We start from the raw sequence: 16,436 nt of genomic DNA, 5'->3' as shown, positions 1-16,436 counted from the left end.
CTGTAGACTTCGCTTGGTGGTTGCGAATTTCCCAAGTTCCTCTTTGTCTTGGAAGCATCTTGCTTCTCCATTAATTTCTAGAGACAGTTTAGCAGGGTATATCAGTCTGGGATGGAGGTTATTTTCTTTCAGGGCTTGGAATATTTTGCTCCAGGCTCTTCTTGACTTGATGGCTTATGTTGAGAAGTCTGCCGTTATTCTGATGGGCCTTCCTCTGTAGGTTATCTGTTTCTTGTCTCTAACAGCTTTTAATATTCTGTTCTTATATTGAATTTCTGGGATCTTGATTATTATATGCCTGGGTGTGGCTTTGTTTTGGTTGTAGGTGGGGCAGAACACATCACCTTCACTGTACAAAACCCAACCATAATCCAGGAGACAACTTGCTCCTATGTCACTGGCTCCTATGTCAGAAAATGCACTACAAAACATTTCTATTGCACAAATTTATATTGGACAACACTGTTTTAGTGATGTCTCTAGAATGTTTATATAGGAAGTTTGTGAGTGGTAGCATGGTTGAAATAGGGAACTAGGGGCTTGTCCTGAAATTGCATCAAATAGCATTTTATACCTAGATTACGTGTGTGTGTGTGTGTGTGTGTGTGTGTGTGTGTGTATGTAGAGTACAGGTTGAAATTACTTGAGGGTAAATAAAGAATCACAAACCTAAGTAATTGGCTCACTGGCAGATCAGCACTTAGCATTTGCAAGTTCCCAGGTTCAGTCCTATCCTTAAAAAACAACCAAACAGGGACAGAAGCTCCCTGAGATAGTCAACTTAGAATTCAACATAATACAAAGTGGGCAGCCCCAAACTGAGGGAGATGAATTCTCTCATCCCAAGAAGAAATTAAGGCGACTTGTTGACCATCTGAGATCCTGCTGTGACTGGCCGAGGTCCTGCCATGACTTGCTGAGCCGGCCGAGGTCCTGCCGCTTCGACTCACTGAAGGCACCGTTACATTGAGTTCAGGGGTTGGCAAGCCAAACACAGAGCTGAGTTGGCAAGGTGCCTACATCAACCTGTGGTGAGTGACGGAAATGGAGCCATTCCATAGAAAGGGGGGCTCCAGCAGATGACACTCTGGGACCAGGCAGGACTGGCAAGTATAAGGGGCAGCAGTGACTTCAGTCAATTGTTCCCTTCCCGAACGGGATTGGTGGAGTGAGCTAGACGTGGGTCACATGACCTGGCTGGACCCAATAGGTTATCTGAGGTCAGGTCTCTGCAGCGGTGGTGTTCAGTAACCATACTGGCCCAGTGGAGCCTCTGAGGTTTGGCTGTCTGGAGGGGAGGCAGCTCAAAGTAATACAGTAGTGCAGGCCACAGCAGCTTGACTGATCCAGAGGGGAGGGGTCTGCATATGCTGTCCCTGTCTGCAACTCACTAGCACAGGGCACTGTGAAGGGTCATCTAGCCAGTGTGCTTCAGAAGAATTGTAACCAACAGAGAAAGAAACAGGGGCCTCCTGGAAGAAGCAAAAAAAAAAGATGGGAAGAGGAAGCAACAACAAAAAGGCCCCAGGCCCCAACCCTGAGAACATGGACCCAGGACAGGTAAATACAAAGGAGAATGAGAACAGCAAACAAGCAATATCAGACACAGCGCCAGTGGACATAAAGAGATATATTTGGGACCTCATAGATGAGTTCAAAAGTGAAATATTTAGCCAAATAAAGCATGATATAAGAAGATTAATAAAAGAGATACTAAGCACCCCTCAAGCAGACACAGATGGAAGAAGGGAGGAACTCAAACAAAGGAGAAAACCATTTGGTGAAGAATATAAAAAAATATAGAAGTGGGGCTGGGGATTTAGCTCAGCGGCATAAGCTGATGTACCCTTGCAAGCAGGTAGTCATGAGTTCGATCCCCGGTACCGATAAAAAGGAAAAAGACAAAAAAAAAATATATAGAATACATGAAGCAGATTCAAAGAGATCACCAGGAAATTAAAAACTCAATGGAAAGATGGCAAATCAGCTTGAAAGAAACTAAGGATAAATTATCCAAACTAGAGGACAATTTTGCAATGTAGGAGTATGAAAGGGAACACTTTTTAAAGATAACAAGGAAGCAAGCAGTAACAATACAAAGGCTAGAAGATGACAAAAGGATCTATAACTTGAGAATAAAGAATATGAATGAAAAAGCTGGGGTACAAACAATGGAACTACAAAGGTTATTCACAGAAATAATTAAGGAAAACCTCCCAAACATAGGAAAAGGAAATGATATTCTGATATATGAGGCATACAGAATTCCAGCCATCTACAACCAACACAGAGCTACACCCAGGCATATAATAATCAAGATCTCAGAAATTCAATATAAGAACAGGATATTAAAAGCTGTTAGAGACAAGAAACAGATAACCTACAGAGAAAGGCCCATCAGAATAATGGCAGACTTCTCGACACAAACCATCAAGTCAAAAAGAGCTTGGAGCAAAATATTCCAAGCCCTGAAAGAAAATAACGTCTATCCCAGATTGATGTACCCTGAAAAACTGTCTCTAGAAATTAATGGAGAAACAAGATGCTTCCAAGATAAAGAGGAACTTAGGAAATTCACAACCACCAATCCAAGTCTACAGAGAATACTGCAGGGCATTATAAAGAGAGAGAAAAGTACTAGGATTGCAGGAACAATGGCAGAGAGGCCTCAATGAATGGAGCAGAAAACAGAATGAAGAAGATAAGCAGACAACTGATGGCAAAAAAAAAAAAAAAACCAAAAAAAAAAAAACCCCAGCATAACAGAAATGAGGCAGAGAAGATTTTATTCAAAACTGATATGATTGATAGTATCAAGTGTGAGAGTATAGGCAACTGCACTGAAGATGACAAGACTCTACAATACACATTCTGGTTTGATAACTGCTGGTTTTTGAAGTTCTGTACTATGTACAAAGTTGTGTTTTTATTAATACTGTTATGTACTGATATATTCAATTATATTATGTCTGATAATATAACCAATTCTATTGGAGATAACAAGAGACAACACAGGAACCATGGTAGAACTCTTTGTACAATGGTCTTATATGTTTATTTCATTTCATGTGCTTATAGGAATATGTTTTGGTTTGCCTTGCTTTGTTTTGTTTCTCCCTCTAATATAGAAAAGATAGAAATACATGTTAAGACTCACGCATGTGTAGAATCTATAAACAGTTTATGATCTTGTGACACATGATGAAATGAACAGATACTTTGAAGAAAAAGAGACACTAAAATACCCAGTGCTGATCCTGGAGTGTCATAATGTGTAACCCAGAAATAGTATTATTCTTTGTTTAGAGTGATATTAGCCTGCTTGGGTTTATTCAAGGTCAACATAATTGAGGATATGGATAACTGCATGTATGCTTAAGTGTATAGGATTCATAACCCTATTTGTAAGTTTTTGTTGGATAGTTGAACAGAACTGGTTGCAATCTCACTGTTTGAATCCCCACTTTATATGCTCCACTTTAGTATCTTGAATAACTATTTGTAAGAAGATAATCTGTGATCATCAACTAGTGATTTCTTACTGTTTTTTTCTTTGAAATTATGTATTATTTCTACCCATTTTCTGTTTTGTTCAGTCTGTCTTTAAATTAAATTTAAAAAACAAAAAAGACACTACAGTACCCAGTGCTGATCACAGAGTGTCATGATGTGAAATCCAGCAATACTATTATTCTTTGTTCAGAATGATTTTAACCTGCTTTAGTTTATTTAATCTAAACATAAATGAAGATATGGATAACTGCATGTATGTTTAAGTGTATAGGACTGATAACCATATTACTAAGTTTTTGTTGGACAGTTGAACAGAACTGTTTGCAGTCTCGCTGTTTGAATTCCCACTTTACATGTTCCATTTTTGTATCTTGAACAACTTTTTGTAAAACAACAATATGTAAACATCAACTAGTGATTTCATATTGTTTATTTTTTTCTCTGAACGTATGTATTATTCTACCTATTTTCTGTTTTGTTTAGTCTTTCTTTAAATAAAATTTTAAAAAATTTAAAAAATAAAACCAAACAAATCAAAACATGCACACACATCCTGGGCATGGTGGCACATTCCTATAATCGCAACACTCAGGAAGCTGAGGCAGGAGGACTGCTGAGAGTTCAAGGCCAGCTAGACTACATAGTGAGGCTGTTTCATCACACACACAGAGACACACACACACACACACACACACACACACACACACACACAGAGAGAGAGAGAGAGAGAGAGAGAGAGAGAAGCTCAAATCATTAGGCAATCATCATTTAAAATATATTAAACTCATTTTTCTAAAAAGAAATTGGACTTATTGACCTCTAGGCCTCTTTTAGCAGTGTTCTCTTTTGTTTTTGTGGTCCAGGGGTTGAACCCAGAGCCTCAGACATCCTAAGAATGCTCCACAGCTGCACTGTGTGTCTAGCCCTTCAGGCTTTCCTTAAAGCCTCATGACTCCCATCTGTCCAGGTCCTCTGTACACCTCCATGGCCCTCCTCAAATGCCCCTTCCTTTGTGAAGCTCACATTGCTTCCCTTTTCCAGGCTCCTGGACAATGTAGCTCACATCTCCATTGTAAAACGTATCAGAGCCTTACTTCAAATTATGGTTTGTTTTGTGCTGTTTTTCCTCCAATGGACTGATCATGCCAACTGAACTTACTATGTAGTTCATGTTGGCCTTGAACTTGCCATGGAGCCCAGGTTGGCTTTGAACCCCTGGGCAATCTTTCTGCCTCAGCCTTCTGAGTGCTTGGATTACAGGCATGTGACACCATGCCTGGTACTTTTTTTTTTTTTTTTTTTGGTACCGGGAATTGAACTCAGGATCTCATGCTTGCCAGGCAGGCACTTATGCTACCAAGCCGGGTCCCAGGCCAGATAATTTTACTTTTTTAAGTATTCCACCAAATGCTGAGGGTTTAGCTTTAGTGGCACAAGCACCTGTTTGGCATGTGTGAGGTTGTGAGTTCAATCCTCAGTACAAAACACAAAACAAAACTGTAGCTAAGTATTCCACCAATGCCTGGTGTAATATCTTATTCATCTGAAGAGTGCAGAAACAGCTGAATTACCTTTGTTTGTCTGTTTTAAGGTCTCACTCAGGTGTGGTGGTACATGCTTATAATCCCAGCACTTTGGAGGGTGAGGCAGGAGGATCACCATGTGTTCAATGCCAGACTGAGATACACAGTGAGTTCAAGACCATTCTGAGCCACATAGTGACTATGTCTAAAAGACAGAGAGAGAGACAGAGAGAGACAGAGAGAGAAAGAGAAGAGAGAGAAAGACAGAGAGAGAGAAAGAGAAAGACAGAGAGAAAGGATTTCGTAAAGTAGTTGACGTTGGCCTTGAACTCACTATGTAGCACAGGCTGACTTCTAACTCACAGCAGTGATTCTGCCTCAGCCTTCCAAGTGCTGGGGCTACATGCATGTGCCCCTATGCTCAACTACATTAATTATTTAAATAAACAGCTTAGATGTCTGAAAGACTTTTTTACTTCAGTTGTGTCTTCAGAATAAAAGACATTTTGATGATAGTTCTGCTCCAAGCACAAATCCTTCTCAGGTTTAACTATTTGGTTTTAATTACTCAAGCATAAAGTTTTAGAGTTATCACTAATTTTTTGTCTCCTTTCTTTCCTTTTTTTTTTTTTGTACTCCTTTTCAGTCTTAATATTTCACTGTTAACTTTTTGTCTTATTGACCTGTGTATTTGTGACAGGGGTGTACCGAGGTCTTCCATTACAATTGTGTTAGTGCTTACTTGATTTTTCATGTCTATTAATACTTGTTTTATTCAGTTGAGTGCAGTGGTATTTGGTGCATATATATTTATGCTTAATATTTCTTCCCCTTGGATTGTGCCCTTTACAAGGATATAGTGACCTTTGTCTCTCTTAATCAGTCTTGTCTTGCAACCCACTTTGTCTACAAATAGGAGAGCTACCACTATTTGGCAGGGGTGGTGTTTGTGTGGCATGGCGTATTGTTTTTCATTCTTTGCCTTCAGTCTATGAATTTCTTTTGGAATTAAATGTGTTTCTTGTAGGTAGCATATTGTTGGATCATGCTTCTTGATTCATTCTGCCAGCGTGTGTCTCTTGGTTGATCTTGCACCACTTCCATCACCTGCAGTGCTATTCCTGGTTCCTTTTAACATCTTCCTTTGCGATCTTTGCAGTTGTCCTTTAATTAGTTGCCTGACTTTGAAGCTTGTATCTCTACCAATATTTCCAACCTCACAGTTGGAAAGACTCTTATTCTATGCTTTAAAAAAATTATGTAATGCTTACTATGTACTAGCTACCTTTCTAAGCATTTTATAAATGTTGACCTGCTTACTTCCCAATGATTCTGTTAAGGTAGGTGCTATAATTAACCTTGTTTTACAGATGAATATAATGAGGGCACAAAAGATTACTCTGCCCAAGTCTGCCTAGGATATAGATATAAATCATGTCATGATACTTCTTTGCGTAGAATGGTCTAGCAGTTTTATCATCTCATTGAGAGTATGAGCCATATCCTGTAGAGGCCTAAGAGTCTACACAGTAGGTCTCTGTTAGCCAAAGTTTCAATTTCTGCAATTTTAGATACCCAAAGGCAATTTCAACCTCAAACTATTACTTGGAAAATTTCAGACGTAAATCATAAATTCAAAATTTCACCACTGAGAAGTAATGAAATTTCTAGCCTTGTCACTCTGTCCTGTCAGGCACATGAACCATTCTTTTGTCCAGCAGTACCTATCTTGAATAGTAGATCCATTGTGATGGTATCACTGTGCTCATTGTTGTAGTCAGGGGTTGTACACAGATAACAACTAGGATTAGAACACGGAGTTTATAATATTTTTATAATGGTCACCGGAAGTTAACACAGGAAAATGCAGGAAATCTATCTGCAACACCAAAGACATAGATTATTTAGTCAAGAGCCTAAATCCCACAGCAATGTCCCACATGAGTCCAGATAAAAACCCAGAGCTCAGGACAATGCCTCCACGAGTCCACCTGGAGGTCCAGAGCCCACAAGAAGGACTCACATCAGTCTCTTTTATGGATCTGTGCAGGGAAGACCCAAGGGTCAGTGGTGGAAGCCAGAAAGTCTATGCCAGCAGGATGAAGGAGCTGTGCTAGTGGGATGAGGGTTCTACACTGGAGCTGAGAAGTCACACTCACAACAAAGAGCAGGGCTATCCTGAAAGGCACCACAGCTGTCCTCAGTGACACGGAGGCCCCGAGCTCCTCCGAACGACAAGCACAGTTGGGTACCTGCCAGGAAGCAGCGTGACGAGTTCATTCTGGAGACCAAGCAGCACATCTTCCTCTCCGGAGCCAGGAAACAATGCTTGATGTAAGGATCAAAGCTTCTCCAGGAGAACCAACAGCTCAGACAGCAACTCGTAGGAGAACCCACAATGCCTCCTTAACGCCTCAACCCTTCCAACACCTCCCTTCTTCTCCACCTATTTATCCTGGCAATCCTCCTGTGATGAAGCATCTTCTCTCAATGCATGCTGATATAATCCAGCTGGCGTTAAGTTGACCACCAGTTCTCAAACCATAACACTCATGTTCAAGTAATTTTACTGTTTTTTAATAATGACAAGACCAATAGTTACTAGGGCATCAAGTGGAGAAGGGAAGATGAACTTTGATACTACACAGCAACATCGCAATAAGGATGAGAAAAATATAGTATATTTAGGGGTCAGTACTATGTATGGCTTCAAGGACTCAATGCAAAGCCACTGTGAATTATGAGGGACTGCTAGATTCGTACTTCCTCTTCCCTACTTTATTTTCATATATATATTTATTGCCATTACTACCTCTACTAGTGCTACTATTACTACTCTTTCAAAGTCTATCTCTTCCCAAATTAAGTTACACCAGGAGGGCATCCAGGGATTTGAGGCTCCATTTGTTTTGTTTTTCTAGTGCCAGATCGCTCACCTAGTTTCCTCAAATGTGACGTGATGCATGTGTTTCACTGCTAAGCTACATCCCCAATTCCCCTTTCTTTCTTTCTTTCTTTTTTTTTGGCAACAAGGTTTTTCTATGTAGTTCAGGCTGTCCTTGAATTTACTGTGTAGCCCAGGCTGGTTTCAAACTCATGGTAACCCTCCTGCCTCTACTCCTGAGTGCTGGAATTACAGGCATGGCACCACATCATTTTAAGAATGAGTCCCACCCCGCTCCAAAAAAATGAGTCCGATTAGCTGGGCATGGTGGCATAGCCTATAACTCCAGCACACTGGATGCTAAAGCAGGAGGATCTCCATGAGTTTAAGGCCAACCTGAGCTACATAGTGAGTTCAACACCAGACTGAACTGCATAGCAAGACCCTGTCTCAAAGCCAGGGGTGGTAGCACACACCTGACATCCCAGCACTTAGGAAGCTGAGGCAGGAAGACTATTGCAGGTTGGAGACCAGCCTGGGCTACAAAGTGAGCTTAAAGCCAACCTGAACTGCATAAACAGACTGTCTCAAAAAGACAACAAAACAAAACAAAAACCCGTCTCACACAAACAACATATAAATGTAAGTGTTGCACAAGTGATTGTATCTCTTGTCATTTACATAGTGAGATTTTGTCCTCAAAGATATAAACTAATAGGGCTGGGATTTAGCTCAGCAGCACAAGCACCTGCCTTGCAAGCAGGCAGTGGTAGGCTCGATCCCTGGTACCGATAAAACGAAAAAGACAAAAAAAAAAAAAAAAAAGATACAAAATAATAATAATAAACACAAAATAAAACAAAAAATGCAAGACATTCTAAAGAGTATTGTTCAAATTCAATTTTAACATGTGTTGCAATCCTTAGCCTTTACTATCTTTTGAGTGTTTACAATGTTATACAATAGTAACAAATATATTGTAAAAAAGTAATGCATTGTAACAAAGAAAAACATTGTTAAAGTGGTATTGCTGGTGGGTTTTGTTGTTTTTCCAGGACTAGAGATTGCACCCAGGGCCTTCCCATTTAAGAATATCATTTTTTTCCCCCTGAGATAGAGTCTTGAGATAGACAGGCAAGCTGAACTTCTGGTGAGCCTCCTGCTTCGACTTCCTGAGTGCTGGAATTACTAGACCTTTGTCACCATGCTCAGCTATTTTTAATTTTTTAAAAAATTTGAATTCGTATTGAGCATAGTGGCACATGCCTATAATCCCAGCACATGGTGAGTTTAAAGCCAACCTGAACTACCTGGAGAGATGAATCTCAAAGCCCAAAAAAAAAAAAAAATTTTTTTTTTGAATTTGTGATCCTTCTGCCTCAGCTTCCTAAAGTGCTAGAATTACAGACATGCACAACACTCCGCTGAAACATTATCGGCATATACAAAGGGCCATCCAATAATGGTAAAGTTACTGAGGCTAAACAAAACAAAAAAGCACTGATGGCTCTATGGTTATTTAAACGTAATAGGTAAGCACGAGAAGTTCGAGGAAGAGCCTAAACATAGTACTTTTGGGTGGACTTAAGGCTGTGTAGAACAGCCTTCAATGGATTCCGCTTGTTACTCGAATTCTAGCAAATCCGCGGTGTGGAATGCTAGATTTCTAGATGATTGCTTCTTTGTGAAATGCCTGGAAAGCAATTCAATGAGTTTAGGTACCTTTACTACTTTTAGGATCAAGTTAAAGGATGTGGAAAGACAGATCAAGCTATATCCATCAATAAAAACTTAAATAATCGGATGATTTTTAAATATGTTAGCGGTCACTTTGAAGAACCAAGTGCTATCTCATGTTATTTTTTTTTTTTTTTCAGTTTCATTCCTGAAATTTTGGGTACTCTTTAGGTTCATTTGCTCCAATATTTACCTTAAATTGCTCAAACACTGCTCCAACGACTTTTCCTTGACATTTTCTTTTGGCGGAAAGCTGATTCCTAGCATGCTTAAAACATTTTTTTAAAAAACAAGGTCTTCCATATTTACAAGAACCACTTCGCTAATTTGTAAAATCTGCTTTTTGTCAGAGATTCTGATAGTGTAGGTTTGGGGAGCTGAAACTCACATTTTCACTCCATACCAGTGGCTCGAAGCCCATTCCTTGAGAACTGTCTCTGCGGTTTTTATTATTTTGCAGCTTGCAAAGTATTAACATAAGAAGTCGAAGCTGGAGGTTGAGACTTGGGGTCAGAAGACATATACTCAGCCGCCCACGTTTGGGCCACGTTGCGAACGAAACTTTTTCCCAGCTTCGCAGCTCCGGCCCCGAAGCGTCGGCGCCCACGGGCGACCCTCGGACTGCCCGGCGCTCTCGCGGGCCCTGAGGACGCCGCGCGGCCGGACAGGGGCGCGCGCTTCCCGCCGCCCGGGCTCCGCCTCCTCTCGCCCGCTGGGCTCGGCTCCTCCAGCTGGCGCCGCGCGCCGCAGGTCTTGGCGCCAACCGGGTGGCGGCGCTGTCCTCCCCGCGCGCGGCCGCCTCGGGCCGGAGGGAGGCGGAGGCGAAGCCGGCGGAGGAAGGGGAGGAAGGGGAGGGCGGGAGCGCGGCGCGCGCTGCTCTCGCGTGCTCTCGCGCCGCTCGCGTGACCGGCCGGTGTGTGCGCGACGCGCCGGCTCCCGAGGGCACGGGGGGCCGGGCCGGGGCCGGGGCCAGGTCGGCGTCGGCGGGCGCGGGAGGGCCGCGCGGGGCCCAGGCGGACACACGCGCACACGCAGCCCGGAGGAGCCAGCGGCGAGGCTGCTCTTCCGCGGCCGGACGGAGAGCGGCAGTGTCTCCCCGCCCAGCGCACTCTCGCCCCGCGTCTCCCCCCGCGGCGCCGGCGGCGGCGGCGGCGGCGGCGGCTCCTCCTCGGCACCGCCAGCCCCAGCGCCGCTCCGGGGCGGCGGGCGGCGGGACCCACGGAGCCGCTTTGTGTGCAGCCCGACGAGGGGCGGCGGCGCAACCACCTGACAGAGGCCCGGCGCTCGATGCACCTTCCGCCCGCATGAGGAGGAGGTAAAGGCGGCGGCGGCGGCGGCGGCGGCGGCGGCTCCCGCCCTCAGCGGGCGCAGGGAGGGGACGGAAGGCGGCGGGTGGGGGCGGGGGCAGCGCTGCCCAAGGCCCGGTGGGGCGGCCCAGGGTAGCACTCAGGCCTCGGCGCGGCACCGGGCGGCCGCGGGCAGGGAAGCCGCCGCGCTCCTTCAGTGGAAGTTGATGGAACAAAATGTGAAGTGCAGAGCCGCGTCAGCCGCTTCCTGGCGTGGGGCTGGGGGTGCGGGCGGCTCACTCTCCCCTCGCGGGCGGCGGGATCCGGGAAGGGGCGCTTACGGCGGGAGCTGCCGGGCTCCGCATCGCGGCCCGGCCGGGGCGTTTTGTTCCTGGAGCCGCCGCTGTGCGGGGTCCGCCTGGGTCCCTAGTTTTGCGGCCTAAGCCGAGCCCTCTAGGCCTCGCGTGTCCTTTCCCGGAGGGGACCGGCCAGGTGGGGACTCGGTGGTTCTCTGGGGCCCAGTGGGGGCCTCGGGATTCTCGCAGGCCTTCCGATGCCGCCTGACTTAGGACCTGGGTGCTGGAGGGTGGATTTCATTGTGAAAGGCGGACTGGGAAACTCCGGGCGCGCTCTGCGCCTCCCGCGGCCGCCGCGGCTGGTGCTGGGGAGCCCCGCGGGCCCCGGGCGGGCGCGCGCGGGCGGGCGGCGACGGAGGAGTGCGAGCCCCAGAAAGGAGCAGGGTGGTCGGGCTGCCGTCGCGGCCCCGACCTCCGGGGAGAAAGGGCCTGTGCACATTAGAGAATTTTTTTTGAAATTTAAAAAAAAAAAAAAAAAAAAAGGTTACAAAGTCGCCCCTTTCTCGCTGAACTTTGGTTTTCTGACCGATAGAGGCCGGTAGAGGACTGTGAAAGAAAAGTTGTCCCCCAGGATGGACTTCACCGCGCAGCCCAAGCCTGCCACTGCCCTCTGTGGCGTCGTGAGTGCAGACGGGAAGATTGCCTACCCTCCCGGAGTAAAGGAGATCACCGACAAGATCACCACCGACGAAATGATCAAACGATTGAAGGTCAGTAAGCGTCTGGAGGCACGGTTTGCACTGGAGGTCTTTCAGATGCTTTCTTTTGTGATATTACTCCCCTCCTGGGCCTCACTCTACTTTCACCTATGAAGTTCTTAAAGATGTTTGTTTTGTCTTTTCTCCTATCCCTTCTGAAAAGTATTCTGCCTCTCATGCATAGATGAATAAAACCTGTAGGGACGAACTATTATGGGAAATTGAAAAAGTATGATTTAAAAAAAAACCTTATTCGTGTGTTTAAAGGCTTTCAATTTCCGTGGATATTCTATTTAATAGGATATTCCGTGGATATTCTATTTAATATTTCTCAGGTTTGAGAAAGAGCAGTATGGCTCTTTTCAGGAGGCCTCAATTTAGCCTAAACATGGTGGCCGTGAGGTGAAAGGTGTTAGTTGGTCAGTTTTTTACTTTTCTTTGCATGGACGGAAAGGGCAGCCAGAGCCTTACAGATGAGTGTCATTCTTTTTTTTTTTAATCGTTGCGGGGGATCGAACTCACCCCCACCTGCTTGCAAGGCAGGTGCTTATGCCGCTGAGCTAAATCCCCAGCCCATGAGTGTCATTCTTATTGTGGGATAATTTTGAAGCAACGGTTCTCAGTTAGGTAGGTGGCTTTGGATTCTCAGGAGATATCCGAGGTATTGCCAGAGACATTTTGGTTGTCATGGGTTGGGTCGGTAAGGTACCAGAGGCAGTGAGTCCAGCTACATTAAGGGCTGTGACAGTGGGAGTAGACCTATAAGAAATGATTAAAGTGTTTCAGAGTTGGAATCATACTTGATGGGAGTTGAAGGAAGCAACAAAGTTGACGATGTTTCTATTTGGACAACTTGAAATGTATTTTTAGGGACTGATTTTGCTCCTTTGCTCTTAGAACTTAACCTGGTGACTAATTAATGTATACAACGTTATTCTAAAGTATTCCTATAGTTTCCAAAATTAATTTAGTTTTGCAATTTGTTGCTTTATTTTTGCAAATAATAAGACATCTCTTATAAACAAAGGTTTTCCAAAAAAAAAAAAAAATTGAAACCTTGAATTCTAGTAGCGAATAATATGGTATGAAAAATGGAAAGATAACTATCATGTGCGTGTTCTAGTTGGCAGTGGGTTGAATATCAAAAGTATTAGTAGGTATAAATGGACATACAACAAAGTCTAGGGTGAGCATTGGGTTAGACTGAGTTCTTTTTGGAAATGAAAACCAGGATACATTTTAACCAATTTGAATGTCCTAATGCAAACATTCTACTGCTGTTTCCATTGTATATTTCTTCTAAGTTCTGTATATTTTGATTGCTTGTATTTTGGAATTCCTACTTAGTTGAAATATTACTGTATCGTTGGTAATACAAGGATGTGTGTGTTCATGTGGGAATGGGGTTAAAACCCAGAACTGAGAGCTAAGCATACATTTTTCCCACTGAGTGCTAAGCATACATTTTTCCCACTGAGCACACGTTCAGACTTTAATTTTTTTTTTTTTTTTTTTTTTTTTGTCTTTTTCCTTTTTATCGGTACTCGGGATTGAACTCACAACTGCCTGCTTGCAAGGCAGGCACTTATGCCGCTGAGCTAAATCCCCAGCCCCAGACTTTAATTTTTAAAATAAACATTTTTAATACAGTTTAAAAATTTTCAGCAGCCACACATACACACAAGTGGTCAAGGCAAGAGGGTGGTGAAGAGTAAAAATGATCAGAGTATTTTATGTGCATGTACAGATCTGCCAGAATGAAACCCACTAATCCATGTAGCTAATTTATTTATTTATTTATTTTTGTCTTTCTCCTTTTTATCGGTACCGGGGATCGAACTCACGACTGCCTGCTTGCAAGGCAGGCGCTTTTGCCACTGATCTAAACCTCCAGCCCCTATGTAGCTAATTTAAAAAGTAAAAAATATTTTTAAAACCCAACATAACTATAAAATATTTGTTATTTTGTTTTTTTTGTACCGATCCAGTGATGCTGTACCATTAGTTTATAGTCGCTAGCCCTTCATAGTTTTGTTTTTGTTTTGGTACCGCGGATTGAACTCACAACCTTGTGCTTGCCAGGCAGGCACTTGTGCCACTGAGCTAAACCCCTGGCCCTTTGCGTTATTTTTAAATTTTTCTCCTTTGTAGTTTTTTTAGGCAAGGTCTTGCTGAGTTGCCCAGACTGGCCTTGAATTGTGAGCCTCCTGCCTCAGCTTCCTGAGAGTTTAGGGTTACAGGCTTTCCTGAGGCTCTGCCTGCACTTCTCTGGAACTTGATGTTTTTGGTTTTTGGTTTTGGTTTTGAGACAGTCTTGCTAGGTGATTCAGGCCGGCCTCAACCTATACAGTCCTCTTCTCTTAGCCTCCTGAGTGCTGGGATTGCCAGTGTGCCACTATTCTCATTGGAAGTCTCTTAGATTCCCTATTAGGTACTTCATGTCTTCATATTACAGTTGCACTGTTACATTTATCCATATATTTATTTGCTTTGTCTCTCCGGTTTTACTGAAAACTTCATGAATGCAGGTACTATGTCTTTTTTTTCATATTTGTATTCTAGTTCCAAGATTAATACGGACACATAGGTACACAACAAATCTCTGCTGAACAAACAGATATTTTGTGCTAATGTTTGTATTAATATTTTTTACTTTTTAAATTAGCTATGTAGATTAGTGGGTTTCATTTTGGTAGATTTATACACACATAAGATACTCTGATCATTGTTACTTTTTTTTTTTAATCGGTACCAGGGATCAAACTCACGACTGCCTGCTTGCAAAGCAGGCACTTATGCCGCTGAGCTAAATCCCCAGCCCCAATACTCTGATCATTTTTACTCCTCACCACCCTCTTGCCCTGACCACACCCTTTATTTCACATTTTTGGATGTGGTGGCAATCCATATATTTTGATCTAAAAAACTTGTTTATGATGTTTGTTTGTTGAGACCTGGTCTCACCATATAGCCTAGGCAAGTCCCGAATTCATGGTGATACTCCTGCCTCAGCCTCCCTAGTGTTGGCATTACAGTTGCATACCACCATTGCTGGCCTGTTTTTGTCTTTGTTTTGGGACAGGATCTCCATGTATAGTTGTTGTTATTATTGTTATTATTTGAAACAGTGTCTTCTATGCACGTCAGACTGATCTTAGGCTCACTTTGTAGCTCAGGCTAGTCTCCAGTTTGTAACAGTCCTCCTGCCTCAACCTCCCAAATACTGGGATTACAAGAGTGCACCACCACACCCAGCTTCCACGTATAGCTTAAGCTGGTCTCAAACTCAGGCCAGTCTTCCTGCCTCAGCCTCCCAAGTGTTAGGATTATAGGTATGTGCCATCCTGCCCATCTTTAAATATTTTTATTTTTGAAAGTGAAAGATAATTTGAAGACATTTTGAATTGCAGCCAAGATTTATAATCCAGATTGTAATCCAGAAATAATGAAATATATACTTAGAATTTAAAGCTAAAAAGTGGTTTAGAGAGTATTATGCTTCTGATCTAGAATGTCCCCCCAAAAACCTCCTGTGTTCAGAGGTGGGGCTCTTAAAGTTGATTGGATCACAGGGGCTCAGTACTGGTCAGTGTATTCCTCTACTAATGCATTGAGCTACTGAACATGCTATTAGGAGCGGGGTCTGGTGAGAGGTGGGTCACTGGGTGTGACCTAGGAAGGTACATTTCCTTTCTGGCTTTTCCCTTCATGCTTTGGTTCCTGGCCTCCATGATGTGAGCAGCTTTCCCCTTGGCCAGGCCTTTTCTGAGTTTGAGTCTGTCAACCGTGGACTGAAAAAGTTAAAATAAACCACCAACTTTAAATTGTGGATGTCACATATTTGCCCCAGCAACAAGGAAGTAACCAAAACAGTTTTGTTTTAGTCACAAAACTTTTGTTACTTAATATAAACTCAGTTCTGTGTTAATTTACAGAAAAATTTAAAAGCTGTGCTATTGTTGGGCATGGTAGTTCATTGTCTATAATTGCAGTTACTCAGGAGACTGAGGCAGGCTGACTGCAAGTTGTAGGCCAGCCTGGGGAACCAAGGATCAGGCTTAGTGGTAGAGTACACCTGGGATCCATTCCCATTGCATATGAATGAGTAAGTAATTTAAAAATTCAAGTGTTGTAGGTAGCGCACACCTGTGATCCCAGCACTTGGGAGGCTAAGGCAGGAAGATCACTGCAAGTTCATGCCAGCCTGAGCTACAAAGTGAGTTTAAGGCCAGTCTGAACTGCGTAGTGAGATCCTGTCTCAAAAAGACAAAAAACAAAAAAAACTTAAGTATTTGGAAGGACAGCAGATAGTTTAGTACCATGTCACACTAAGCATTACAAATAGCTATTGTTCTATATAATTGTGGGTTCTAAAACTAAGGTCGGGGTTGTATCAATAAAGTTTTCAAAACATTTAAAATTGTTGTATAAGCCTGGAG

At 43.3% G+C, this 16,436-nt stretch overlaps 1 protein-coding gene across 4 annotated transcripts in view; it reads left to right on the top strand.

Moving 5' to 3' along the window:
- Positions 1–10,831: 10,831 nt before the first annotated feature.
- The window catches only part of Pds5a (PDS5 cohesin associated factor A), a 139,570-nt gene continuing 133,965 nt past the window's right edge, over positions 10,832–16,436 (top strand). For 2 of the 4 annotated variants that reach the window (XM_063240490.1, XM_063240487.1), the window contains exons 1-2: positions 10,832–10,972; positions 11,832–12,009. In XM_063240490.1, coding sequence (XP_063096560.1) covers positions 11,872–12,009 — 138 coding nt within the window. In that variant the 5' untranslated portion in view covers positions 10,832–10,972; positions 11,832–11,871. Of the gene's footprint in view, positions 10,973–11,061; positions 11,183–11,207; positions 11,229–11,831; positions 12,010–16,436 lie in introns of those variants that run through there. The other 2 variants (XM_063240489.1, XM_063240488.1) reach the window with 2 other exon arrangements.

The sequence above is a fragment of the Cavia porcellus genome, unplaced genomic scaffold, assembly GCF_034190915.1.
Source record: "Cavia porcellus strain 051 isolate PalLab524CR breed Dunkin Hartley unplaced genomic scaffold, mCavPor4.1 scaffold_30, whole genome shotgun sequence".
NCBI lineage: Eukaryota > Metazoa > Chordata > Mammalia > Rodentia > Caviidae > Cavia > Cavia porcellus.
Note: the sequence above shows the minus strand (reverse complement) of the source record. Positions and strands in the feature narration are given on the sequence as shown.